Genomic DNA, 24,613 nt, shown 5'->3' with positions numbered 1-24,613 from the left:
TGCGCTGCATGCGTTCTTTCGCAGGGGATTCTGAAGGCAGCGTGTGTACCCTCGGGGCCGGTAAGGTGCACTTTTCGAATCGCCTTTCAGCACTTAAACTGCTTCAGCTCCTCTCCAATTATTACATTACGATACTCTCGAGCTCCTCGAACCATACAACCCATATACTTGCTCGAGGCCCCATAATACACAGTGAAAGCCATGCCTGGCCTCGAGAATCATTCCTTCAATGGCGGCGCTCCACACAAACCGCCCCCCATAATCATCGCCGGCGGTGGCTGCGTAGGGCCTTTCCTCGCCTTTCTCCTCTCGAAATCGGCAATACCGAATCCCGTCATTGTCATCGAGCCACACCGTCCGAATCGCAGCGATACAAAGGCCATGGCGCACCAACCTCATGTTTTTCCGCTATTTGAAGCCGGGGGGTTGATGCCGGATCTCGCGCAGCTTGGGTCCTTTTCTGCTGGGCTCTGTTTCCGAACTTCAGTCGCAAACGACTCGTTAATAATTGCGGGAGTGAAGTTTCCGAGCCCTGAAAAAAGCGTGCTGCTGCTTCCGCAGTGGAAGTTCCAAAACCTGCTGATGGAGAAGCTGGAAGCGGCTGAGAACACCAAGGTGCGTCTAGGTCAAGCCGTTGAGAGATTCGAGCAATTGGAAGATCACGTAGCGGTCACAATCGTTGATGGGGAGGGGAAAGAGGAGGTGATACAAGCTGCATATCTGATTGGCGCGGATGGAGCAAAAAGTCACATTCGCAAGATGCTCGGCGTAGATTTTGTGGGCGAGACATTACCGGCGCAGCTCGTCGCTACCGATACCAGGTTTCCCTTCCATGAACACGGTTTCTGGGATGCCAACTTCGTCATTGACCCCGTGGACTACGGACTTATTGGACGTATCGATGATGAGGGTTTGTGGCGCGTAAGCTACGGTGTACCTCCCGGCATGACTGAAGATGAGATTCGAGCAGGCGTGCACGAGAAATTGGAGAGACTACTTCCGAATGCGGGGAAGAATGCGCAAGGGGAACGCATGTACGAGGTTGTTCGAGTCGCGCCATACAAGGTACAGCAAAGGGCAGTTGATACGTTTTGGGCGAAAGGAGCAAGAGTAGGTCTTTGTGGGGACGCCGCGCATTTGACGAATGCATATGCCGGCTTGGGTCTTGCATCCGGAATCGCAGATGCTGGTGCTCTCGCGCAAGTACTCGAGCGAATTCTAACAGGCCAGGCGACTAACCCTGAAGTGCTGTTGTCGGCTTGGGGAGATGCTCGAAAAGACAAATTCTTGAAGTCTGTAGATAAGCCATCGAGAATGGCTTATGCAAGGGTCAAATCAAAAGTTGACACCGTGGAGGAGATTGAGGCCCTTCTTACTCAAGATCCACTGTTGAGTCGGATGAACCAAAAGCAGCCCATGATGCCACTAAGCTTGATCACAAACTGTGAGGAATTGGAAGGTTGGTGATCTGGTAGATTGATATTATGGAAGCTTGCGTGTAAAGTGGGGTCAATATCAGATACTTTGCAAAACTATAGGGAGAGAAAGAAATGAATCCGATGTCTTTGTTTCAAGGCCCATTATGAGAGAGAATTGGTTCCGCTTTTCCTTCTGGACCATTTCCATGCCCATTTTTTCCATTTTTTCGCATATCTCTGATACATTTACTTGAATTTCCACTTTATCTTTGTGCTTTTATTTGGGCGCAATGGTATCTTCGGTCTTTTGAGCTTCTTCATTGCTGGAAATGCAGGGAGATGATGCAGTTGGCATACCAAATGTGCATAAAGTGCAATAATACGTAGAAATGTATCAATGTTTTCAGACCCCCCAATCAGCCGCTATATATGTCCCGCCTAAGTACCGTAGTTCCTCCATCGTAAAAACCAAAGTGGCAGGTTGCCCTACACAGGCGTAGTGAATTGTTGTGCCAAACTGGTGCCGATGTCCGAGAACAGAAACGTTTCTTGCGCTTCACTTCTAGCCACGCTCCCAAAGTTTCTAGCTTGAGCCTTTCCCCTTTTGATAAATATCGAGGGCAGCCATAAGTACGATATCATATAATTGTATTTCCTTCTCCGCATCGTTCTAGAAACTTAGGATATATGCCAGCGTGTTACTAGATACGGGTTAGTGGCTGTGGCTCGTACAAATACGCCACATGTCCCGCTAGAACGCCGAACAAACGTTTGGGGCCACGAATTGCCAAGTCGATACATCAACACTCCACGCATGCTGCTTCGCTTTCGGAGAAGACGTAGATAACGTCGCCCAGTATCTTGTCCCTACTATTCTGTTTTACAGAACAGCTAGCGTCATGTCTGCTTCTACCAACCCAGATCCTATCAAGGATTCCGGTATGTTGTCCAACGGAAGCTTACTACTGCCGTGATTGCAGGTTACAGGTAGTCGAGTCGCACAGTTATACTAACATACTTACAGGCGCTTCCAAATCAAAGAAGAAGAAGAACAAGAAGAAGGGAGGGAACAGCGGAGCTGCGAAGACGGACGAGACTTCAAACGGACATGCCGAGCAGGGCAAGCACGACGTAGAGCAAGACGAGACACAGGATGAGGAGGAAGAGCAGAGTGTATGACACAATCAGGATGTGCTAGGAAGCATCCATTCTGTCATGAATGGAATTGCTAACATCTTGGTAGAAAACCGCCATTGAACCGCAAGAAGAGCCAGACGATGTCGAAGACGAGCCGCAATCACTCTCTCCGACTGGGCAACCAAACGGCACAAATCCCCACTCGATATCTTCCGCTGTTGCACTTGGTCTTGCACGATCTCGCTCCCAAGGTGGCCTAGCATCACCGCCCCCGCCGACCGATGCGACCGCCCGACTCGAAGCTCTAGCGAAAGAGCGTGATACCCTACGGCAGGAGGTTACAGAACTCCGCAAAAGCTTAGAAGGCATACAGGGAAAACATGATGAGGAAGTCGCAACCTTGCAAGGAGACCTAGAGGAGGCGAATGAGGCCAAAGAGCATGTCGAGACCCAATATCGGAACCTGCTCGGAAGAGTCAACACAATCAAGAGTTCATTAGGTGACAGATTGAAGGCTGATGCAGTATGTGTTGCCATGTTTTAACGCGATTTGGGCTGTAATATACTAATGCGGGACACAGGCTAGACTTGAGGAAGCCTCGGCGACCATATCCGAACTAGAGGAACAGAACAAAGATCTGCTTGACAATAACAACTCATTGGCGGAACAGATAGCGAAGCTCCGCGAAGAAGCTGAGTCTCAAGCATCCGAGGTCTCCATACTCCGCGATCGATCCAACCTCTCACAGCAAAACTGGGTCAAGGAGCGCGACGAGCTGATTTCAAAAGAAGCTGCTGCTCGCGAGGATTTTGAGAATGCTAAGCAGGCCATGCAAGATTGGGAAGCGCTAGCTCTGAATGAACGATCGCTGCATGACAATTTGAAAGAGAGGATGGCAGAGCTCGGCGAGCAACTAGATTCGTTGCGAGAGGCGCATGATAAGGCTGTCGGTGAACGTGATATCAACAGCCAAGCTGTAGATGGTCTTCAGAAAGCGCTTCAGGAGATCCAGAACGGTATAGTAACCATGCAGTCTTATGAGCTCAACAAAGCTGACAAGAGATGTAGAGCGCAAATTAGAGCGGAGACAGCTTGTCGACAAGTACGAAGCGGATCTTAGTGGTCTCCGAAAGCAAGTGCAGATCTCAGAGGAAGCCGCCGCTGCTTCCAAAACTGCGCTTGAATCAACTCAGAAGGAGCTAGAAAGAGCACTGCCTTTTGAGAAGGAGGTAAAGGAGAAAAATCTCTTGATTGGCAAACTGAGACATGAGGCCGTGACATTAAATGAGCACTTGACAAAAGCGTTACGAATCCTCAAGAAGGGCAGACCGGAGGATAACGTAGATCGGCAAATCGTAACCAACTACATCCTTCATTTCCTCGCAATTGATCGCTCCGACCCGAAGAAGTTCGAGGCACTTCAGCTCATCGCCGCGCTACTCAATTGGAATGAGGGTAGGTTTCTGCTTGCTAGTATTTCGCAAAGAGGATGACTGACAGATTGCAGAACAACGCGAGCAAGCAGGTCTTGCACGGCCGGGCGCTTCAAACACGAATCTCCGTATCCCACTATCACCCTTCCGCCGCACTCCCTCCACACCGTCGCTCAATAGCGCACTTGTTTCTGATCCGATGCTCATGGCAAGCAGCTCCAGCAACAAGGAATCGCTGGCGGAGTTGTGGTCGGATTTCCTTCAACGGGAGGCAGCTGAGGGGGCCGGTTCTCGGAGGGAGAGCGAGACATCGCCGCCTCCGAGAAGTGAAACTGCATCTGGCCTGGGCATCACTGAGAAGTAGTTGAAACAGTTGATGTGCTTTTGTCGAGTTATTGTATTTATATATGGATACCTCTCGGTTTCGTGGCATTTCTGGGCCACCTATGCATTCGGCGCGAGGCATTTTTTCCTACTTCTACAAAGACATGGGCTTTCTTTATGCCCATCCTGCTCAAATGCATAAACAGCATTCTAGATTTGCCTGAATTGATTTGATACACGGAATGCAAGGACCATCGCTACCATCGAGCGCAATACAGATCCTGAATCCTGTTACATCTATAGTACATTTCTTCTCTCATCATTTGCTTCATCGCGTCCACCTCTTCTGCTCGCCGATAATTCCGGGTTTCGTCTCTGGCTTAGGTAATCTTGAACGCTCCCTTCTCCGCTCAAAGATCTTCTCACGATGGAGCTGCTTCTGCATCTTCTTAGGAAGACTGTAGTGTCGCTCCTTGTATTTCTCCCACGCCTTCGGATCTTCCGAATTCCTGAAGAAGAAGTTCTTGAGCGCTGCTTGATGTTAGGACAAGATGCAAGTCCAGGAAATTCGTAAAGTCACTCACAGTGCACGCAGTAAGGGCACAGAAAATGCGCACGCTTTATCCTCCCGCACGCTGAGCACTTATTCAGCGATGTGAGCTCCTCCAAACCTTTTCCAGCCATGAATCGTTGCCTCTTCTTGCGGTACGATGTCTTGTTCTTAGGAACTGCCCTGAGGATACCTTCCCATATTTCGCCCAGGGAAGGTATTGAAGGGAGTGATAATGTAGGTAATGCGAGAGCGGCGAAAGGTGTGGGTATTAATTGGAATGGCTGCGATATTCGTTGGAGGAGCGGTAGGTTGATAACGGGTCGGACGGGGCCATTGAGGGCAGGCAAAAGCGTCTGCCATAGTGGAGGCAATGGTCTTGCGAGTGCCATTGCGAAATAACTGTCGAGTTACCGCCGCCGAATGGATGTTGAATTCGCGATGTGCCCTTGGCGATAACGATGTCGTGGTGTTGAAAGAATTAATTGCTGTACCCCAGTCGGAAGCTTCTTGGCGCTAGACCGTGCCCGTGGCTAGCGCGATTTCGCTTCGTGGCTGCCCCTTTCCCGCGCCTGCAACACCAGAAGAAAGTCCACGACAGCGCCCTGAGTATTTGTATACAATCAACTCACCACGTCCACGTCGCTCCACGCATCTCCACCCTCCATCCAATCTTCGCCGTATCCCACACAGCTTCAAACACAGCCTTGAGGCACAAATCGCCCGCAATGGCTTCCACATACAACCAGCAGCAGCAGTCGGTGTACCCCAACACCTATGTCGGTTTCGACAGCATCACTTCGCAGATCGAGAAGAAGCTCGTGAAGCGTGGTTTCCAGTTCAACATCATTTGCGTTGGTGAGCTATTACCCGTCCATCTTGATAAAACAAAGCTCTTTGCTAACTCATCAATTACTTGCAGGCCAGACTGGTCTCGGAAAGTCAACGCTTATCAACACCATCTTTGCCTCGCACCTCATGGACAGCAAGGGCCGTCTTACCCCTGAGGAGCCCATTCGCAGCACCACCGAAATCCAGGCCGTTTCCCACATCATCGAGGAAAACGGTGTCCGTCTCCGCCTCAACATTGTTGACACCCCCGGATACGGTGACCTGATCAACAACGAGCGCTGCTGGGACCCAATTGTCAAGTACATCAAGGACCAGCACAGTGCCTACCTCCGCAAGGAGCTTACCGCGCAGCGAGAGCGATACCTCCAGGATACCCGTATCCACTGCTGCTTGTTTTTCATCCAGCCTTCCGGCCACGCCCTTAAGCCCATCGATATTGTTGTGCTCAAGAAGTTGAGCGAGTTCGTCAACGTCGTTCCTGTCATCGCCAAGAGTGACAGCTTGACCCTCGAGGAGCGCGCTGCTTTCAAGGAGAGGATAAGGGAGGAGTTCCAGTTCCACAACCTCAGGATGTACCCATACGACAACGAGGAGCATGACCAGGAGGAGGTTGCTTTGAACACTTCCATCAAGGTAGGCTTCGATGCATGGACAGAAAGTCAATGGAGCTAATGCAGTACAGGGCATCCTTCCTTTTGCCGTCGTCGGTTCGGAGAAGACCATCGTTGTCAACGGCAAGCAAGTCCGTGGACGTCAGAACCGTTGGGGAGTTATCAATGGTGAGTACCAACATTTCTTGTTGACAATTTGTCAAGCTAATTGTCCATAGTTGAGGATGAGAATCACTGCGAATTCGTCTACCTCCGCAACTTCTTGACCCGCACCCATCTCCAAGACCTTATCGAAACCACCTCCCAGATCCACTACGAGTCCTTCCGTGCCAAGCAGCTCCTTGCTCTCAAGGAGAGCTCTGCCGTTGGTGGTCACAGCTCCAGGCCCATCTCGCCCGCTGCTGAGCGCGAGTTGAGCCGGAACAGCCAGAGAATGACCATGAACGGCTATTAGGTGGCGCCTGTTTCGTGAGCCTACTTTGAGCGTGTAATAAGGAGACGTCGATTGAAACGGTTTTCAGGACGCTTAAAGGGGCTACAGTCGGGGCACAGAATGGGGGAAGAAGAGACCGTTGCCGTATGATACCAGTGCAGCACTTAGGCACGATCGGAGCCGTTGGGAGGAGAGACATACATTCTATATTTGAACAGCCTTAGGTTTATTGGATCGATATCGTTTTAGTCCGGATGAAAACTTTCACTTCTCTTTCTTATGTATCAAGCGTGGGGTTTTGGGGACTGTTACCCAGGCATTACTGGTTATACCTGGGCGTGGGTGTCTGGGGTAGTGACATACAGTAGTGTGGTAATACTCAATTAAAGACCTCCTAGGCTCTCCATATATTCTAATCAGTCCATCTTGCTTTGCATATGCAACCCCCTTCTCGAAATACCTGTTCCCAATCCAGGCAGATCCCCTTATCAGAACAGCTTGTTCATATCGAAGCTCTCAGTACACGTCTCAGGTAGCCACACGCGCTGGTGCCAACCTAGCAAAAGTTTTCTCCATGGCTCGGCTCGCGTGGATTTCATAGCGTTTGAGCCGAGATAACTGGTGAACGCACTGAGAGCCAGATCTCTCTTTGATGGCCAACATTCGGCCAATCGGCTCGAGGAGGCTCGCATCCAGAGATGCATCATAAGTCAAATCCAATAACCTGTTTGATAGTTCAAGCCAGGAATCTTGAACCAGAGAAATCCTCCATGCTATCGTCCTTCCCCTTCTTGGTCTCCCCCAAAATCTTCACACTCCTCCCCTTCTTCGGCCCAGCAGTCTTCGCAGAGCTTGGACCCTGCGAACCAGAAATCTGTTGCTGCTGCTGAGCATCCGACTCAGAGACAGAACGTTCAATAATCTTAGCTTTCGCGCCCGCCCTCTTGAATCGATCATCAAAATCCGCCACCGCATCCTCAGTGTTGAGCGTGGAAAATGTCAGAGGATCAGTCAACCCATGTAGCGTCGACACATTCCTCCTCAATCGTTCCGTCTCTTTCAGTTCCGGCAGGCCTTTAGCCTCCCCATCACCCCCTTTCCCTTCCTTCCCCTCCGTCGCCAACTGGCCATCATCAGCATCGTTGACTTGAGATGCTGTGGTGGTGGGGGTTTTCACAAGCGAAGGAATCCGCGACCCCCAGACACAAGCCCGGCCGTGCAATTCTCCCATGGAGGCGAACTTCTCGAAGCCCTTCTCGAGGCCGAAGATGCGGCCCTCGATGCGGCCCGCGTGTGCGCCATCCGAGACGCCGAGGGAGTAGGCGGCTGTGTACAAATTGTCCTCGAGGGTGAGGAGGCTGTCGAAGGGGTCTTCAGTTGTGGGGTTGTGGTGGGATTGGGAGGTTGGGTTGGTAGCCATTATGTTTTTGTTTTCTTTTTTCTTTTTTCGAGTTGCTTGTTCGTTTGCTTGTTTGATATTTTTTAATCTTTTAGGAGATTCTTCGTTGAGAGGAGTTTTATGGATATTTTATATGTCGTTTCTTGCGATGGTTTTCATGCCGGACTTGATCGGGTTCTCAGCGACTTGTAGTAACGGTCAAAACGAATGACACTCACTACTAAACAGAAGATATTACGACAGGAGAGATGTCAGAGCACACGTAGAAAATGGTTTATGTACGAACAAGCAAGTGAATTTCCCCTCGTACTAGTATACCTGCCTAATCATTATCATTAATAATGAATCATTGCAGGGTCCAATTCAGGGTCGCTGTGGCGCTGTGGCTAATTGAAGCCACGTGACCCAGCGAAAATTGTGGCTAAACAGCGGGGTATTGTCGGCCATCGGAGCGGAGGGGCAACACTGACTGGATGGTTTTCTTCCTTTGGCAAATAATCTATTGATCCAGCCATCAGGTACGAGAGTATTAGGACATAATAAGCTCCGAATGCGATCGACTCATCACTCATCACTCTTTACCTCCACCTTTGACTCAACGCACCACCACCAATTCACATCACAATTCCTTCCTGTACTTTTCCCCTCTTCTCTCTTCAGCACAAACCTGTCACTGACTCTTTAACTTAGCTTCCTTTCAATTTCTTTGGACGAATCTAGAACAAACCCCACACATTACCGCTCCTAGAAAGGGCACACAATATGGCCACCGAGAAGAAGATATTGCCCGTTGAGGGCGAGAGGAATATCCTCATCACCTCCGCACTTCCCTACGTGAACAACGTACCACATCTTGGAAACATCGTCGGCAGTGTGCTCTCTGCAGACGTGTTTGCCCGCTACGCTCGCGCTCGAGGCTACAACACCCTCTACGTCTGTGGTACAGACGAGTACGGAACAGCGACCGAGACAAAAGCCATTGAGGAGGGCGTCACCCCACAACAGCTGTGCGACAAGTACTATGCCCTTCACTCGGAAGTGTACAAGTGGTTCAACATCTCCTTCGACCACTTCGGCCGCACGCCCACAAAACAGCAAACCGATATCGCGCAAGACATTTTCCTCAAGCTCTACAAGAACGGATTCCTGGAGGAGAGGACCACAACACAGCCATACTGCGAGACTGAGAACCACGGTTTCCTCGCAGATCGATTCGTCGAGGGCGAGTGCCCACTCTGCCACTACGACGATGCTCGAGGAGATCAGTGTGACAAGTGTGGACATCTCCTCGACCCTCTCGAGTTGATCAAGCCAAGATGCAAGCTGCACAAGGATGCCACGCCAGTGCCCAGGGAAACAAAACACGTCTTCTTGTGCTTGGACAAGCTACAGCCCCAAGAGGAGGAATGGTTCAAGAAGGCCAGCGCGGAGGGCAAGTGGAGCTCAAACGGAACCCAGATCACCTCTGCGTGGTTGGCAGAGGGTCTGCATGCCCGAGGAATCACTCGAGATCTCAAGTGGGGAACTGCAGTGCCACTCGACGGTTACGATGATAAGGTCATGTACGTGTGGTTCGACGCCTGCATCGGCTACGTCTCTATCACTGCGACATATACAGATGAGTGGGAGAAGTGGTGGCGCAACCCCGAACAGGTCAAGTTGTACCAGTTCATGGGCAAGGACAATGTGCCATTCCACACCGTCGTCTTCCCCTCCAGCCAGCTCGGAACCAAGGACAAATGGACCATGCTGAACACCATCTCCACCACCGAATACCTCAACTACGAGAAGGGCAAGTTCTCCAAATCCCGCGGCATCGGCGTCTTCGGCAACAACGCAAAGGAGACCGGTATCCCCTCCGACGTCTGGCGCTACTACCTTCTTTCTCACCGCCCAGAGACCAGCGACTCCGAATTCGAGTGGAAAGAGTTCATCGCCGCCAACAACAACGAGCTCCTCAAGAACCTCGGCAACTTCGTCAACCGCGTTGTCAAATTCGTGAACTCCAAAATCTACGACTCCGTCGTGCCGGACTACACCAAGTACACCGACCCATACTTCGAGTCGCACAAGCAGAAGGTCAACGACCTGCTAAAGAAGTTCATCGAGGAGTCCGAGGACGTCAAGATCCGCGCTGCCTTGTCCACCGCGCTGCACGTCTCCAGCCTGGGCAACCAACTGCTGCAGGACAACAAGATCGACAACCGTCTCGCGACCGAGGAGCCGGAGAAGTGCGCCGCTGTCGTCGGAACCGCCCTCTCGCACATCCATCTCCTCGCCTCCCTCATCCAGCCCTACATGCCCGACACCACGGCCTCCATTCTCGAGCAGCTCAACGCCGAGTTCCTCATCATCCCGGACACCTGGGAGGCCAAGTCGATCCCCGTCGGCCACACCCTCGGCAAGGCCGCCTACCTCTTCTCGCAGATCAAGCCAGAGCGCGAACAGGAGTGGCGCGAGCAATTCGGCGGTGCGGAGGCCCGCAAGGCAAAGGAAGAAAAGGCCGCAAAGGCCGCCGCCAAGAAGGCAGAGCAAGCCCGCAAGAAGGCGGCCCGCGCGGCGAGGAAAGACAAGGAGAACGAGGTGGTCGGCGCTGGCGTTGAGGCGGCCGAGAAGGGCGGCCAGGGAAACCAGCCAGCGGCCAAGACAGCAGAGCAGGAGGTCGCCGACGGCGTCAAGCAGGTCTCGCTACAGTCCTCGTAGAGCTGGGTCTGCGTCTGGAGTGCTTTCCTCCTGTTGGGCTCCGCGATCTTCATTCTTCTTTTCTTCGGTTGGGATTGGGTTAAGGGATAGGCTGTTGCTCTCGTCTCGGGCGTTTTAGATGGCGGTGGGTCATCAGGCTGGGTGGTCGGGTTGGGTTCGGGGTGTGCGGACACGATTGATTGTAAAGGTGTTGATGAGTGAAGATCGGATGGGGATTTTATGTCGCTTGTTCTTTTCCTTGGGGTTCGTTCTACATTCGAAGATGATTAGACCCTAGCGTGAAGATAAGACTCTATCAATGACAACATGTACGCAAAATGAAACGCACAGTCTACAAACGAATACCCGTATTCATCTTATTAGAATGCTTTCGCCACTTCGAACAAGTCTCTGCCACCAGACAACATTGTGTTTAGATTAAGCACCCGGGGAGTTGTTCAAGGAAATAACCTTGCACTGTTTGAAGGAAGGGACAGGTTTTGTTCATGCTTCACGCAATATACATCTCTCTTTGCCACCCAATTTCTTAATGAGAAATGTCAGCGTTATAGTCTACCTGTGCTATAACTATCCACAGTATCGGCCGTATCATCTGTAACATAACCTAGCTAATAAGCTGCCTTGCCTGCCCTACTTTCCTTACCATAATAGCTGTAGAGAAGGGCATACCCAGATATCCAATAACTCCCCCAATTCCGACCTTGAAGATTCCAAGAACTAATCGGAACAAAAGGGAAAAACGCTCTAATCAACATAATAATCGTCATTACCGTCGTCCCAATCGCCGTTTCCATCATCGCCATAGACTTCATTATCATAATCGCCGTGGTCGACGCAGCTTTCGGAATCATATCCGCCGTTGTCGTAGAAATCATCTTCTCTGTAATTATCATGGGGTTCATAATGGTCGTACTCCTGTCGTTGTTCATGCTCTGGTCCGTAAGTGTCGAACCTGTCGGCGTTGTCGTCAAGATAACATCCTCCTCCGTTTCTATTGCCATATCCACCATCATCATTGATGGATTCGTCGTCGATATAGCGCTCACCACCGTCATCGCTTCCCTCAATGTAGTCCCCGCAACCGTCCATGCCAACACTGGGGTTAATCATATCGCCCTCCTGATCGAACTCATCATCCTGATCATACCTTTGCTCAACACGGCCATAGCTGTGATTATGAGCAGCAGGACCGCCGCCACGCGTCGCTCTACGACCACGAGCCTCCCAGCCAGTGAGCTTCTCTCCCCCATCACCCCCACCCCTCATCCTCACACCCTCTGCCTCCATGTCCCTTCTCCTATACTCATTCAAAAGCTCCTTTGCCTCATCAAAGTCTCTAGGCTCGTGCATGCTTAGCCCGTGGCACTGCATGAACTCTTTCTTATTATCCCATCCCCCTTCCTTGATCATCATGTAATCAGACTTGTCCCACGGCGAGACATACTCCGCACGAGGCGCCGCCGCCGCCGCAGCAGCAGCAGTAGAACGCCCGGGTCCCTTTCTGCTCTCCCATCCCCCTTCATTGACTGGCATGTAATCCGGGTCATCCCACGGTGAAACGTACTCTGCCCGAGGGGCAGCAGCAACAGTAGAACGACCAGAATGCTTCTTCAGCCTGGGATCCGCGTACCTAGCCGACGGTCCCTGATACTGCGACCGAGACGTCGGCGGAGAGTATTCTCGGCGGGTATGCTTGGTGGGTGGGGAATACGGCAGGGTTGCTGAACCCTTGTGTGCGTACTTCCGATGATACTGCTCTATGTTTTGAGAGTGGACGTTGTCGGCCATGGAGTCTGGGGGCGGCCGATGCTGAGGCGTTGACATCATGGTTGCCCTTCGGCGTCTTTGGGGTTGGGGCTGGGGCTCGGGCTCGGGCTCGAGCGCGTCGTCCGAGAAGCGTATTGATCGATTAGAGCCACGATTGTTTGTTGCGGTTGTAGACGGTGGTGCTGTCGCGTGACGGCGAAGAGGAACCTTTCTGAGCGGATGGGCTGTTGAGGAGGAGGATGGCGGTGGGAGGGCATTCTTTCTGGGATTTGGGCCGTTGGTTCCTGATACGGCCTTCGTCGCTACAGCGACTGAAGTGGAAGTCACAGGCGTGGAAAAGGAATAGGTAGTGGCATTCGACCTGGGGGCAATATAATCCAGCTTTAGGTCCGAATGCTCGCTCCTGGAAAGCGCAGACATGTAATATGTTGAATCTTTGTGGTAGTTCGGCGATTTGTATTTAGTCAACGACCATGAGTCTCCTGGGAGGGGTTTTCCTTGGGGATTGATATGATCGCCATTGTCGTCATCGTTTTCTTCTTCTTCTTCTTCTGGGTCCTCATAGTCGTCGTCGTCGTCGTCGTTGTAGGTCTGTTTATCACTTATTCGTTTAACGATCCGTCGCGGGGGTGTTGTGGGGGGACTTGGGGGCCGGGATCGTGAGGTTGCTGGACGTCCACGATGTTTGATCGGATTGGGTGGAGACGGGGGAAGGGGAACACTGGGCGCAGTCTGTGATTTTCGAGGTCGAGAGCGGCGAGTAGGAGACCAATTTGCTTCGTGTGGTAGTGGACGTCTGGATGGGCGGTTGTGAGACATTGTTCCCCTCTTTACCTGGGGTTCGATATACCCCGAGATGAGCGATGTCGATTGCTTTGGAGTTGGGCAACTCTGTGGAAATTGGCAATTGGTCGTAGTAATTGTACACAGCTCTTCCAATGTGTTTCCTACTTCCCAATTCCTGGAAATCCCGATATCAAGTTCTCCAACACCTCTGCTAAGTCAAGAGGTGTAGATATAGAGAGAATGTTGGTAGCGATAAACACGTCGGATGTACATGTACTCGATATCCCACCATGCGACACTATACCGAATCGAGCACTCGGATGCATGGCGACGTGGCGTACTCTTCCTCCTCTCGCCTCATTTCGATAGACATTATCCGGTTCTTCGAACTTGACTACAGAATTTCATCATTTGTATAGATAAATGCATCAATAATCCGGTTGGTACGCTTCGGCAAACTACTGCACCAGTTTGTGTCACCTACCTACTCACTGCACGTACGTCTTGCGGCTTTGACCCAATCATTTAAACAGAAGATGCTTCCAATCACGTTGTATTTTTATTAGGAACACACAAGAAGCCATTTTCTCGACTCATATTGTTGTAATAAATGTTTCGGAGGCCAACATCAATACAAGAGATACCCGTAATAAAGCCAGCATTCTCATTTCAGAACATGGAAAAACCACACCCGCCAACTATCGATACCTGAGTCATTGTATCGCAACACACCTTCGTGTACACTGTTCACCTCAGGAGCCAAGTCCATGAATTCTTTCAAGCATCCAGACTAATTCAATGCAACCTTCATCAATGCCCTAATATGAAATCACAAATCTCAAAGACACTTCCCGCATCCCTTCCATACCTAGGTAGATAGATCTATCCTTCCTCCAACCTTTACATCAACCAGTCATGAAAGAAGCATGCCCTTCGCCATCATCAAACTCTTCCTGAATCCATTTTCCGTATGTTCGTGCGAATGTTCTTTTGACTCCACTGTTCCATTCCCACAATCTGACCTGATATCGTCAGTATGGAGTTCATTTTGGGATGCAGTGGTCTCAAATGCCGCGCACAACTTCACGACCGCGCGGTGGTCACCACTTGCTCGTAGGTCTCTATTTTGGGGTGGAATCACCTGTCAGCACTTCAGACTAATCAATACAGTCATGTCACAAGTATATTCCCTTGTTGTACTTCAGTGACCTACCTAGTGGTGGGGGAGCGAGAAATGACAGGAGTCAAGTTGAAATAACCACACCAATGTGTATCCCGTCTTCTGGTTTCCCACCCATATCATAATGTTCTAATTTACCTCTTATCAGTCCACGTATTGGTCTCAATGGATAAAATCATAGGACTTCCAGCGTTTCCTAGATATTAGAAAAAGGATTCCAGGATGTTACTCCAGGTAGACTAAAATAAAATCCTCAAAAAGATATAAAACTTGCACACATCCTATTCATTGAGTAAAACGCTTGGTCTGTATATGCATGATAGACGGAACTTTCTTTCCTTACCCCTAAGGTATGTCACCCTTTGCCTGTTTTCATCACAGATGTAACATCTCGGGAAAAACGCCTCCGGCGAAACCAGACCCCTCACAAACCCATCCCAATATTTACGACCATGATGAAGACCAAACTGAACAGAGGACAAAAAAATGATTAAAAGATGGCAGTACATGGATGTAGAAGCGTCCAGCTTTACACGGTGGGGGTACGCATATAGACATATATGTGACAAACACTACTTATTTTCAGAGCAAACATGAATCTTGATATACGTAAACCAGACAAACTGAGTCAAACAACACAAACCAACTCCAGCTCCGTCCTTCATAAACTTGAATTAAGAAGGTAGCAAGCAAACACGCTCTTCCAACCTCGAATCAACTTTCCACTGAAACACACAAACACGAGAAGGGAAAAGGGGTAAGTTTTGGTAGGTCCTCCAGTTAAATCTATATATCAAACGACACCGTCCATTAGCTCTCTTCATAAACCTCCATCAGAGCGAAGCAGGAGAGTATAAGATGAATATAAAAGCAAACAACGAATGACCACTATATCTTCAAAGATAGCGACGGTTCTGCCGAACAGTGAAGAGATAGAACACCCTCCCCACACTGGCACTCGAACAGATAACAGCGACGCTGCCATCTATAGCTAATACAGCAAACCACCGTCCAAGAAAAGTATCTTTGACGTACTGCACAGTCTTTTATTCCCAGAAAACGTCGAGGTGTGTGTATACATATACGCAACTCCCCATCTTGATCATCGTCACGATTTATCATTACGTCTACCTAAGCTTAGAATTTCGGTACTATAATTCCTTTCCGGCCATTTCATTTCTATCGTAGGCTACAATGTGTATGAAATATATGCCCTTATTACACTAGATAGAGGCCGGGTTTCTAGATATCGTTCGCGTTCTACTATCCGCAGTATACAATACGGTATACAACTAACCAAATAAGAAATAAACGAACACCCCAAACATCTGTGAGAAAAACCAGACGGATCCTGATCTTGATACCTACAATGATACTATTCCTAGTTTATATATTTTTTCTTATACCCCCTACTTCCGCATCCAAAGCAAACGGAATGAACAAACTAGCAAAGAAACAAAGAAAACCACAGAGCACCGAACGAACAAGCGAACAAACACTCTGATATTCGCTTGCTGGTAGTGAGTCTGTACGTATGTATAAACGTGTTTGCACAAACACATGCATTGAGGAGTTTTGTAAATGATAGATATCCGGTGTTTGATACGGGAATAAATACACACTCATCCCACAAAATCGCCCCCACCGCCCAACAAGTAGAGTTGTTCTTATAAAATTGAAGCTACTACGTCCGATACAATAGATAGGTACCTGTAGGATATGTACATAGTGCTATAAAGTCACGTCCGAAGCACACGAGAAAAAAGAGGAAGAGGAGGGAAGCAAGCATAGACTTCAAAGGTGATCTATTCTCAGAGGAAGGAAGTGGAGTTGTAAGGCTTCTATTACATCTACTCTATCTAGCGTATATATCCAGTGACTTAAAGCTATGTGTGTACATCTGACACGTTAGTTATCATTTGGCATTTCTCCCATTTTATCTCCCTGTTCATGGATAACATTCTCGTGTGTGTTCCCGCGGAGATAGCAGTGGAATGAATGACAACGATGATGCACTCGAAGGTTCGAAGCTAAAGACAAGTAGTTAGGTGCAAGATAAGCTGTTTGTGTTAATTGCCCCGGTGGCTTTCCTTCTGTCATACTTGCGCTGACGCTGACAGTTCGCTTTTGATGCGAGATCGAATCGAAGCGTCTGTGTCAGATATCATGTCCCGATCGCGGGGCCTGAGAAAGGAGGGGAAGTCCTGATTGATCGATTGATTATGAAGGACCACGACACCAACTCATTTGCTTACGCCATGGGATTCTTCCGCGGTATCCGCGTTGTGTGTGTGAGAGAGAGATAGTGAGGTGAGCATTTCGTTGGCGGAAGGGGGGTGGTGTTGGTGGTGAGGGAACCGGAACGGAGCGGCATCTTGCAAGGCTGGATTTAGACGTAATACACGACGAAGGTGAGGTGAGGTGAGGCAAGGCACACACACACACACTGGGAGCATCCATGTTCCAGTCGGATTTAGGAATCCAGTCTGGATGTCCTTTCGTCTTCATCTCCCGCGCGGTGGACGAATGGTAGCACGGAGATCATCAACTTCCTGATTGGGAAGCTGGGCCATATTGCGAACTTGAACGTTCTGACCGATTTGGGTTTGGGATGTGTGGAATGTGAACAATGAAAGCAGAGAAATGCAACATGCGTGCGTCCTGCGGCAGAGTTAGTTAGGAGCAGAGCAACGAGCAGGGCGTATATGTGTGAAAGGTCGCTCCCCTCGATCCGAAGACGTGCATGCCGTGGCATGGCATGCTATACACCGTTGAGGGGAAGTGGTCGAAAGTGATCCCACCCGCGCGTATGCTGCAAGTCTAGTGTATATTGCTCGAGAAGGACCTCCCAAACAGCCGCATATTACCATGCGGTTCTTCTGAGATTCGCGGCTTTACGAGGGACGGGGGACCTCCTCTTCGTCCTTCTATTCCTCCTTCCCCTCGCTTCGCAAGGGTTCCGACCACCTCGCCAGACCTGCATGCTGTTGCGGCACAGCAAAGTTAAAATGCTCGCTGGCTGGCTGACTGGCTGGACTAAGAAGGCGGTGCTGTCACGCGCGGAAAGGAATTTCTGCTGGTGGATTTCTCACCCTCAAAACGCTGCAGCCGTGCGGCACAGCTGGCAGAAGAAAGATATCTCGCGTGGTGGTAGTGCATGCGTGCGAGAGAAGGCTCCCAGCCTGGACATCTGTCAGCCAGGTGGTCGCTTCATCCTCTGGACGGTGATTCGGTCCGGTATAGTACTGAACAACTGGGGGCACCTGTTGTATGATTCCTACTGATGAGCAGCTCTTCCACGTGCTCGCCAATTTGCCCAGCTAAAGTGTGCCTCTGGAAGTACAGTGTGTATTCCTTCATCTCGATCTACTTTTGGCGAACTGTGCCGCAATCACACAGGGTGGGATATTTGCCCCAAAAAGGAGGCCAGCAATACCGCGTCGACGTATCGCTGTTCTTGTGGATGACTGTAGGATGATTCCCCATAGTTATCTCGAGCCTTACAGCCGGGATTTCGTCCCAAGGCATCCTCTATGTAGAAGTGGTCGTCCTGTTCCAATACGGACTATTCCCCAATCGGGAACTACGGCATATAACTACCATATCCACAGACACACAGACACACACATACGCAAGAAACAGGCATACACCACACCTTCACTCATATTTGGGTTTCATCGGGGAGGTGGCGTTGGGAGAATCAGTAGATCCCAAGTGTCGCCAAGTTCATCTTTCACCACTCATTGAAATGAGACGGTACCAACGTGGTGGAAGGGCGCGAACGGAGCAAGCTATTCTTGTGCAAATAACCCACCCTGCAATCGCTGCGAGAACGGTGGCCGAGGCGGCACAGCAAGACAAGTCAAGACAACAACACAACTCCGGTCCAGGATGCCGCATAACTCCAATGGACAGATCAGGATGGCATGGACCTTGCCCGTCCCCGTCGCCACTGTCCCAAACCCTTGGTGCACTGCCTGTCCATACAGAAACTGACAATTCACACTGTGCAGCATTCTGCGACGGCGCGCAGAGTCAACGTCTCAACGCGCCTAGGATGGAAATGAAGTGAACAGCTGTCGACTGTGGCTCGGGCAATGGGCAGGACCGAGTAAGCGCAGGAGGAGTGGCTCCATGCACAAGAGCACCGTCAGATGACGGTTGTGGTATTCCTGGAGTCGAGGCAATAAAGAAATTCCTGATTGAAGACGGACAAGGACGCATGAGGGCTGGCGAACCCTGTACCGATCCAGGCCGTTGGATAATTGGGGGCGCTTGGATGCGGACGAGCAACAATGCCGGCACCGTGAGGTCGTCTCTCCCACCACCTGTTTCCCCCACGGACGGGCGGGTCGGCGCGAGTCCCAGCAATCGTAAATTCCCAGACATTCCAGCGAGCTTAAAATGTGAATTCAAAGGGTTTATGGGGATCCAAAGGCAAGATATATGGGATCTTGCAATGGATTTCGAGGAAACGCTGACCAGGATGTTTTGTGGGCTCGTGCGGACCGCCGATGCATGCTGACAGAAAGGGAAGAACAACACCGCATCGGTAGGCGCAAGCAGACCTGCAGCAGCCAGCCAGCAGGAGCTGCAGCAGCAGACATCCAGAGTATGACCGATCAACGGACGTCGCCCTCGCGGGTACAGGGGCCCAGAGGCAAACAGGACTATGAGATGGTATATTAGCCCGGCTAAGTCACAGACACTTTCCCAGATTAGCCGACCTGTTTGGGATGGGAACAGGACAGATAGGCTGTGTGATTGGCTGGGCGTGAGACGGCGGTCCGTAGTGGTTGGTAAGAATAGTCGAGGGCGCGTACGACCGGGGAGAAGGGAGATGATCGAGGTGGTGGCGTCGGTGGAGGCTTGACAGTCTATCGCCGTGTACTCCATAGGTATGTTTGTCCAGTGGTGGTGGTGACGGTGACGACGGTGTCGTCTTCTGTGCACAGTGCATGTACGTTCCCATGCTGGTGGTATGCCGAAGCGGAGGCGCTGAGTGAGCCCACGTACCGAATCGTACTCTGTATCCATCCACTTACCGTCCAATACGGGACAGACAGGCGAGAGTTGATAAAACACAAGGCCCAGGCGCACTGTCCATAGTGAGGCTAAGGCCGACCAACGGCGGTGTGGCATGTCAAGATGTTGCACATGCGATAGACGCGGCAGCCCACGCATCCTTCGCATACAAGCATCCTCGCAAGCTCTCCGACCCAAGCACAAGCACACACCACCAACACCCAGCACCAGCGCAACCAATGATCATTCCATTTCCGCGTTTCTTGCCGCATAGGGGCATCAAGGGCCCAACGAACAACCGTACGAACGCAATAACACAGCCAAGCAAAATGAGTTGAGAACCCACACTTCTGCCCAGCTATTCCCTCCCTACCACGCCTCACAGCTGCATTGAAAGGGTAGCAAACACGAACGGCAATCGGGCGATGGGCAACGGCGACAGCAGCCGCGTATGGGCGGAGAACAGAAGTGTGGTGGTTCCAATGACGCTCATCTCGTGTTGCATCATCAGGCCCTTGCTACGCAAGGCCACTCATGCCATCCCATGCGCACTTCACCGACCTGACCGTATCGTACGTAGTGCGAAGCGAAGGGGTGAGGTCCTCCGCGAGCAAAATAGAAAACGGAGAGTGGGTGATGGGTGATGCGGATGTGCGCTGTGCCGCGATCACAGTGGCAGCAGCAGGACTATTGGGGAGATTTGAGTTTGGATTGGGATTATTGGGGATTGGACTGTGAGTTAGTTTTTGGACTTGGACAATTGATGAGACCCCGTAAGGGTGTGAAAGCTCGGGACGACCGGGTCGAGCCGAGCTCCCGGTGGACTGCTGAGGGAGAAATGAGAGGAGGGAAACAATGTCGGGATAAGGCGCGCGTTCAGGTGTCGTGTTAGCACGGAGCAGGCGGCGCTAGATGGTGTAAATGAATGAAACACAGCGAGAGAGCCCAAGGGAGAGGAGGGAAAATCTCGATTGAGGAAGGTCGTGAAACGGGTGGAGGAGGAGGAGACGCTGGAGGATGAAGGATGAGGGATGAGAGATGAAGTGGAGGGGTGTGGTGTGGGTACGAGTGCCAAGATAAAGTACGTGATAATGGACATGCATGGGGTACAGTAGATACGAAGGTACCTACTCCGTACCCAGTTACATGTACAGTATAGGCAATTACAGTAACAGTTATTTGTTACATAGCAGCAAAGAGGAAGGAAGGCGTATGCCGCACAGACACTTGATTCCTTCATGGCGGCTACGAGGATTTACGGGACATGGAATGGGGGTATTACAGAGTATGTACGGAGTACTCCGCATATCTGTAATAAACAAACGAGTTCTATACACTACCCAGGTACTTACAATACTACCTACCCATATAGTTAGTCGAGTCGAATGTACTGTACAGAGTACATCCATACAATGTATGAATTGTTTCAAGTGCAAATGCATATCCAGTTCCTCTATGCGGATATCGTATTTGTAAAGAAGCGGTGTCGGTGTTAAAAGTGATAGGCAAGTCGATTGTCGGCCCGCCAGAGAGGGAGAGAAAGAGTTCAGAAAGAGCGAGTGAGTCTAAAGAGACATTTGTGGGGTTGCTCTCCCGATCATGATGTAGACGCGGTTCGGGATCTACGGGTAGAAATTACACATTAAAGAAACCGGGCATCATCCATGTGTTTGGCGTCGTTCCACGGGGTACTAGCTACATATTCAGAAAGAGATCTCATCTAGAACCTCGGCGCCATCGGCAAGTGAACATCAAGGCAGATTCTGTAGACCAGCAGACGAGAGAGTCAGGTCGAGCAGGGGCTGGAGTTGGGCGTAAGTGTGGAGTTTATCGCTCCTGATCGTGATTATCGTGGTGACGATGATGATGCAAGTGCACATCGGGTTCAATGGGGGCTAATCGCACAGAAGAAGGACCATCATTTGGCGCCGGGTTCAACGGGAACTACATATAAAAACAGATGTAGTAGAGTGCCATATGAGGGAATTATATTGAAAAGGATGAAAAAGTTGGTCGGAAGGAATCTCTTCTCCGATCCTGGCAATGTAATTAAGCGACTAAGAATTTGAATGATATTTCTGAAATAGGCAAATGTAGTTGTAGACTAAAAGTCCGTTGAGGATAGTCTGAGAAAGCGGGACGAAGTTGATGTCAGTAGAGAAAATGGTAAATAGTGGAGTTGCTGGTAGAAGGAGAGTTGTTGAGTACCCATACTATTTCATGCATACACAGGGTAGAGTTATTCAATGGCTAGAATGTGCGCAGGCTTAACATGCATGCTTCAGAATGGGTGCTAGAACGGCCATGTTACGAGGTAAATTGGGGTTGGTACCTCTCTACCTACCAACCTACCTAGGGCGACCAGAGTATTCATCTGGCGAATAATGACGACAACGACAGGTTGCGACTCGAAGGAATGATTACGAGTATGAGGTGGATGAGGTGGATGAGGTGGATGCCGATAATGATGAAACTGGGGTGAGAGCCGCCGAACGATGCGCGAGGGCTGGCGCTTACAGATCAAGTGGCTTGACGAGGGGGTTTGAGGATTCGACAAAAGGACGGCTCGTGGTGGGCAGGTGGCATGTGGCAGATAGAAATGATGGACGTTCCAACGGCGGGCGGATGGGGAGGCGAGATGGGATGGACACGGTTCGAGTCAGTTTGGTATGGTATGGAGCACATCTATTGTAGAAATGGGATGGGATGGGATGGGATGAAGGAGCTAGTGGGCGATTGATGCGACTGAAGCGATTGAAATTGGAGCGCCGGGCGTAGCGGAGGCAGCCAAACCCAGCCCAGGTATTGGATTGGAACGGATTGGCGACATGCATGCAGCCACAAAGCAAAGTAGTTACACAGCAGCGTACATTGTCACTGTGCTATTGGATGGATGTACGGTGTGCGTGCTGTACGCATCACGCAGACGGCCCTCTCTACAATAAAAGATGCTATCAAGCATCCACTCGTACTACTCTAGTGCTGTAATGGAGGTGCATCACATACCAACCACATACTTGCCGCAAGGCTATCCCACATGTAAATATATGAATGTAGGTATGGATATCTGCCCATACACTCATACACGTACGGAGTACATGATCGTACAAAAATGCCGGCCATAGGGACATGGAAGAGCAAAGGCATACATGACAAGTTAGCAAGTGCCCACGTCCATACATACTCCCTTCATCAGTACGTCCGTATCTGGCTTATGGGCGGATGCGTCTTCCGCAGCGCATAAACGAGGCAAGATAGTTGTGGGTCCCCAGGTGGTGGCGCCGGTAGCGTATGAAGAAACTGGTATTGAGATGATACAAGTCGTTCCTATCGGTGTGTTTTGTTGGTGGGGTTCCAACTTCCAACTCATCGTCTACTTTGTATCATTGTTTCCACTGTGAATGAGTGCCTACCTAGCTATTCGTAGTGTGGTGAAGTGGGTTAGTGTAGTGTGTGTGTGATGGTTTTTAAGTTCACGCCGCAGCCACCAGGTAGAGATGTGTGGATGGGGAAAAGTTGGAAAGGCAGCATTGTTCGAATGTGGAAGTCTTGGGTGTTGCTCGAGGAGTAGTAGCAGATGAGACTAGCTGGCTAGCTATGTGATGAGATGGTCTGCTGTGGAAGATTGACTGTTTTATTGTTGAGGCGGAACAATGGTGTTGCTGTCTCGATGAAGGGGAGCGGAGTACATTACCAACAGAACCTGGTAATTAATGAAATGGAATGGTAATAGCTGAATCCATAAGCCCTACCTATACATTAACTACACGAGAGCCAGTCCAGAAGATCCAAACAGACGAGAAGCCGAAGCGCACCGGAGGTTCACGTTACAAGGGTTAAGACAGCTGTGCCGCAACTACACGCACTAATAGCTATTTGGCCGCGAGTCCGCGACCATTGACGAACTTTTTTCAAGTACCTCGTATCTAGCAACTACAGAGAGGCACAGCCGCACAGGTGTATCATCGTCAACTCAGCCGAGGGTTAGCATGGCGGATGGAGGGGGAATCGAGAGTATCTTGGGTTAGTTACTCCTGGCAAGCTGGCACTACATAGTGCAGCGGTGCATACAAGGACGTTCTCTCGTATACCATCAAGCTAGTGCTAGCTCCAAGACCCAAATTGGGAATGGTCCCTCGCAAGTGCCAAGGCATTCGATACTCGATAGGCGCGGTGCGCGGATGATGCGAAAATACATTAACAAGAAAAAGAAAAGAAAGGAAAAAAACCTATCGGGGAAGGGCGAGGGAGCGGGCAGCGGACAGCTGACAGGGCAGCCAGCTCGAGGCGGGGCTCAAGGCAAAACCTTTCGTCCAACCGGGCACCAACCTGTTTCACGTTACCCATCCACGCCATCCCAACCCATCTCCATCCAGCTCTCCCCCGTCCCCCCCGCCCATCCTGTTCAGAACAGATCGACGGCCTGCTCGGCTCGTCAGCCATTGTCAACAAGTGGTGGTGCTGCTCCTCGCCGCCGTCGCCGCCTTCGCCGCCTCCCTCTTCCTGCCCTGCCCTTCTCTAGGGGCCGCCCTGGCCCGCCATAGCACTGACGCGCCTCGAGGCCTGACTTGGTCGCTTGGTCGCTTCGTTCGTGTTCCTCCCGTCCTGCGACGTGCGTGTGCGTGTGCTTGTCTCTGCAGCTAAAAAGGTTGGTGCTTCGATCAGGGCAGCAGCGGCGGCGGGGACGACGGCAAAAGCAATCCTGATTGATGGTTCGCAGGGGTGTCCAGGTCAAAGATGGTGGAGGTAGATATGTATCTGCCCAAATTCGTCGCCGTAGCAGAACGAGATGATGGAAAGATGGGGGCACAATTCCCACTACTCCGTACCAATGTGATCATCGTCACAGCGGCGGTGCATCGGAGGCTCGTTGCATGGCTGGATCATGGATGCAGTGACAGTGGTGAAGAATCACACATCACCTCCAGAGTCCAGACAGTACGGAGTAGTGGCTAGACTGTAGAATCAGAACAAAGAGGTATTCCCTTCTAGTG

At 50.7% G+C, this 24,613-nt stretch overlaps 8 protein-coding genes across 8 annotated transcripts; 4 read left to right on the top strand and 4 right to left on the bottom strand.

Moving 5' to 3' along the window:
- Positions 1 to 201: 201 nt before the first annotated feature.
- On the top strand, positions 202 to 1,467 carry BU24DRAFT_408022 (monooxygenase; the record flags this gene model as incomplete). The annotated part of the gene is made up of 1 exon (XM_033525836.1): positions 202 to 1,467. One exon carries the CDS (start codon positions 202 to 204, stop codon positions 1,465 to 1,467), a length of 1,266 nt encoding a protein of 421 aa, XP_033386406.1.
- A 727-nt stretch (positions 1,468 to 2,194) lies between these two features.
- BU24DRAFT_389731 (uncharacterized protein) lies at positions 2,195 to 4,661 on the top strand. Its single transcript, XM_033525056.1, has 6 exons — positions 2,195 to 2,357; positions 2,443 to 2,591; positions 2,662 to 3,078; positions 3,137 to 3,572; positions 3,625 to 4,011; positions 4,064 to 4,661. The coding sequence occupies exons 1-6, from the start codon at positions 2,318 to 2,320 to the stop codon at positions 4,351 to 4,353; spliced, it is 1,719 nt and encodes a 572-aa protein (XP_033386405.1). The 5' UTR covers positions 2,195 to 2,317; the 3' UTR covers positions 4,354 to 4,661.
- On the bottom strand, positions 4,642 to 5,333 carry BU24DRAFT_491109 (uncharacterized protein; the record flags this gene model as incomplete). Its single annotated transcript, XM_033533762.1, has 2 exons — positions 4,898 to 5,333; positions 4,642 to 4,844 (listed from the first exon to the last, which is right to left on the bottom strand). The coding sequence occupies exons 1-2, from the start codon at positions 5,253 to 5,255 to the stop codon at positions 4,642 to 4,644; spliced, it is 561 nt and encodes a 186-aa protein (XP_033386404.1). The 5' UTR covers positions 5,256 to 5,333.
- Positions 5,334 to 5,446: 113 nt separating this feature from the next.
- Positions 5,447 to 7,173, top strand: BU24DRAFT_368326 (cell division control protein-like protein 10). The gene is made up of 4 exons (XM_033524367.1): positions 5,447 to 5,721; positions 5,786 to 6,348; positions 6,398 to 6,494; positions 6,545 to 7,173. Exons 1-4 carry the CDS (start codon positions 5,592 to 5,594, stop codon positions 6,778 to 6,780), a joined length of 1,026 nt encoding a protein of 341 aa, XP_033386403.1. The 5' UTR covers positions 5,447 to 5,591; the 3' UTR covers positions 6,781 to 7,173.
- A 322-nt stretch (positions 7,174 to 7,495) lies between these two features.
- Positions 7,496 to 8,179, bottom strand: BU24DRAFT_491107 (uncharacterized protein; the record flags this gene model as incomplete). The annotated part of the gene is made up of 1 exon (XM_033533761.1): positions 7,496 to 8,179. The coding sequence occupies one exon, from the start codon at positions 8,177 to 8,179 to the stop codon at positions 7,496 to 7,498; it is 684 nt and encodes a 227-aa protein (XP_033386402.1).
- A 475-nt stretch (positions 8,180 to 8,654) lies between these two features.
- Positions 8,655 to 11,226, top strand: BU24DRAFT_449603 (methionyl-tRNA synthetase). Its single transcript, XM_033530963.1, has 2 exons — positions 8,655 to 8,792; positions 8,849 to 11,226. The coding sequence occupies exon 2, from the start codon at positions 8,921 to 8,923 to the stop codon at positions 10,859 to 10,861; it is 1,941 nt and encodes a 646-aa protein (XP_033386401.1). The 5' UTR covers positions 8,655 to 8,792; positions 8,849 to 8,920; the 3' UTR covers positions 10,862 to 11,226.
- Positions 11,227 to 11,399: 173 nt separating this feature from the next.
- Positions 11,400 to 13,651, bottom strand: BU24DRAFT_421077 (uncharacterized protein). Its single transcript, XM_033527638.1, has one exon. It carries the CDS (start codon positions 13,445 to 13,447, stop codon positions 11,606 to 11,608), a length of 1,842 nt encoding a protein of 613 aa, XP_033386400.1. The 5' UTR covers positions 13,448 to 13,651; the 3' UTR covers positions 11,400 to 11,605.
- A 4,589-nt stretch (positions 13,652 to 18,240) lies between these two features.
- BU24DRAFT_421076 (uncharacterized protein) lies at positions 18,241 to 19,140 on the bottom strand. The gene has a single exon (XM_033527637.1). It carries the CDS (start codon positions 18,981 to 18,983, stop codon positions 18,630 to 18,632), a length of 354 nt encoding a protein of 117 aa, XP_033386399.1. The 5' UTR covers positions 18,984 to 19,140; the 3' UTR covers positions 18,241 to 18,629.
- Between the last annotated feature and the right edge of the window lie 5,473 nt (positions 19,141 to 24,613).

Source organism: Aaosphaeria arxii (genome assembly GCF_010015735.1).
Source record: "Aaosphaeria arxii CBS 175.79 unplaced genomic scaffold BU24scaffold_3, whole genome shotgun sequence".
Taxonomy (NCBI): Eukaryota; Fungi; Ascomycota; class Dothideomycetes; order Pleosporales; genus Aaosphaeria; species Aaosphaeria arxii.
The sequence above is the reverse complement of the archived record's forward strand: the minus strand, read 5'-3'. Positions and strand labels throughout refer to the sequence as shown.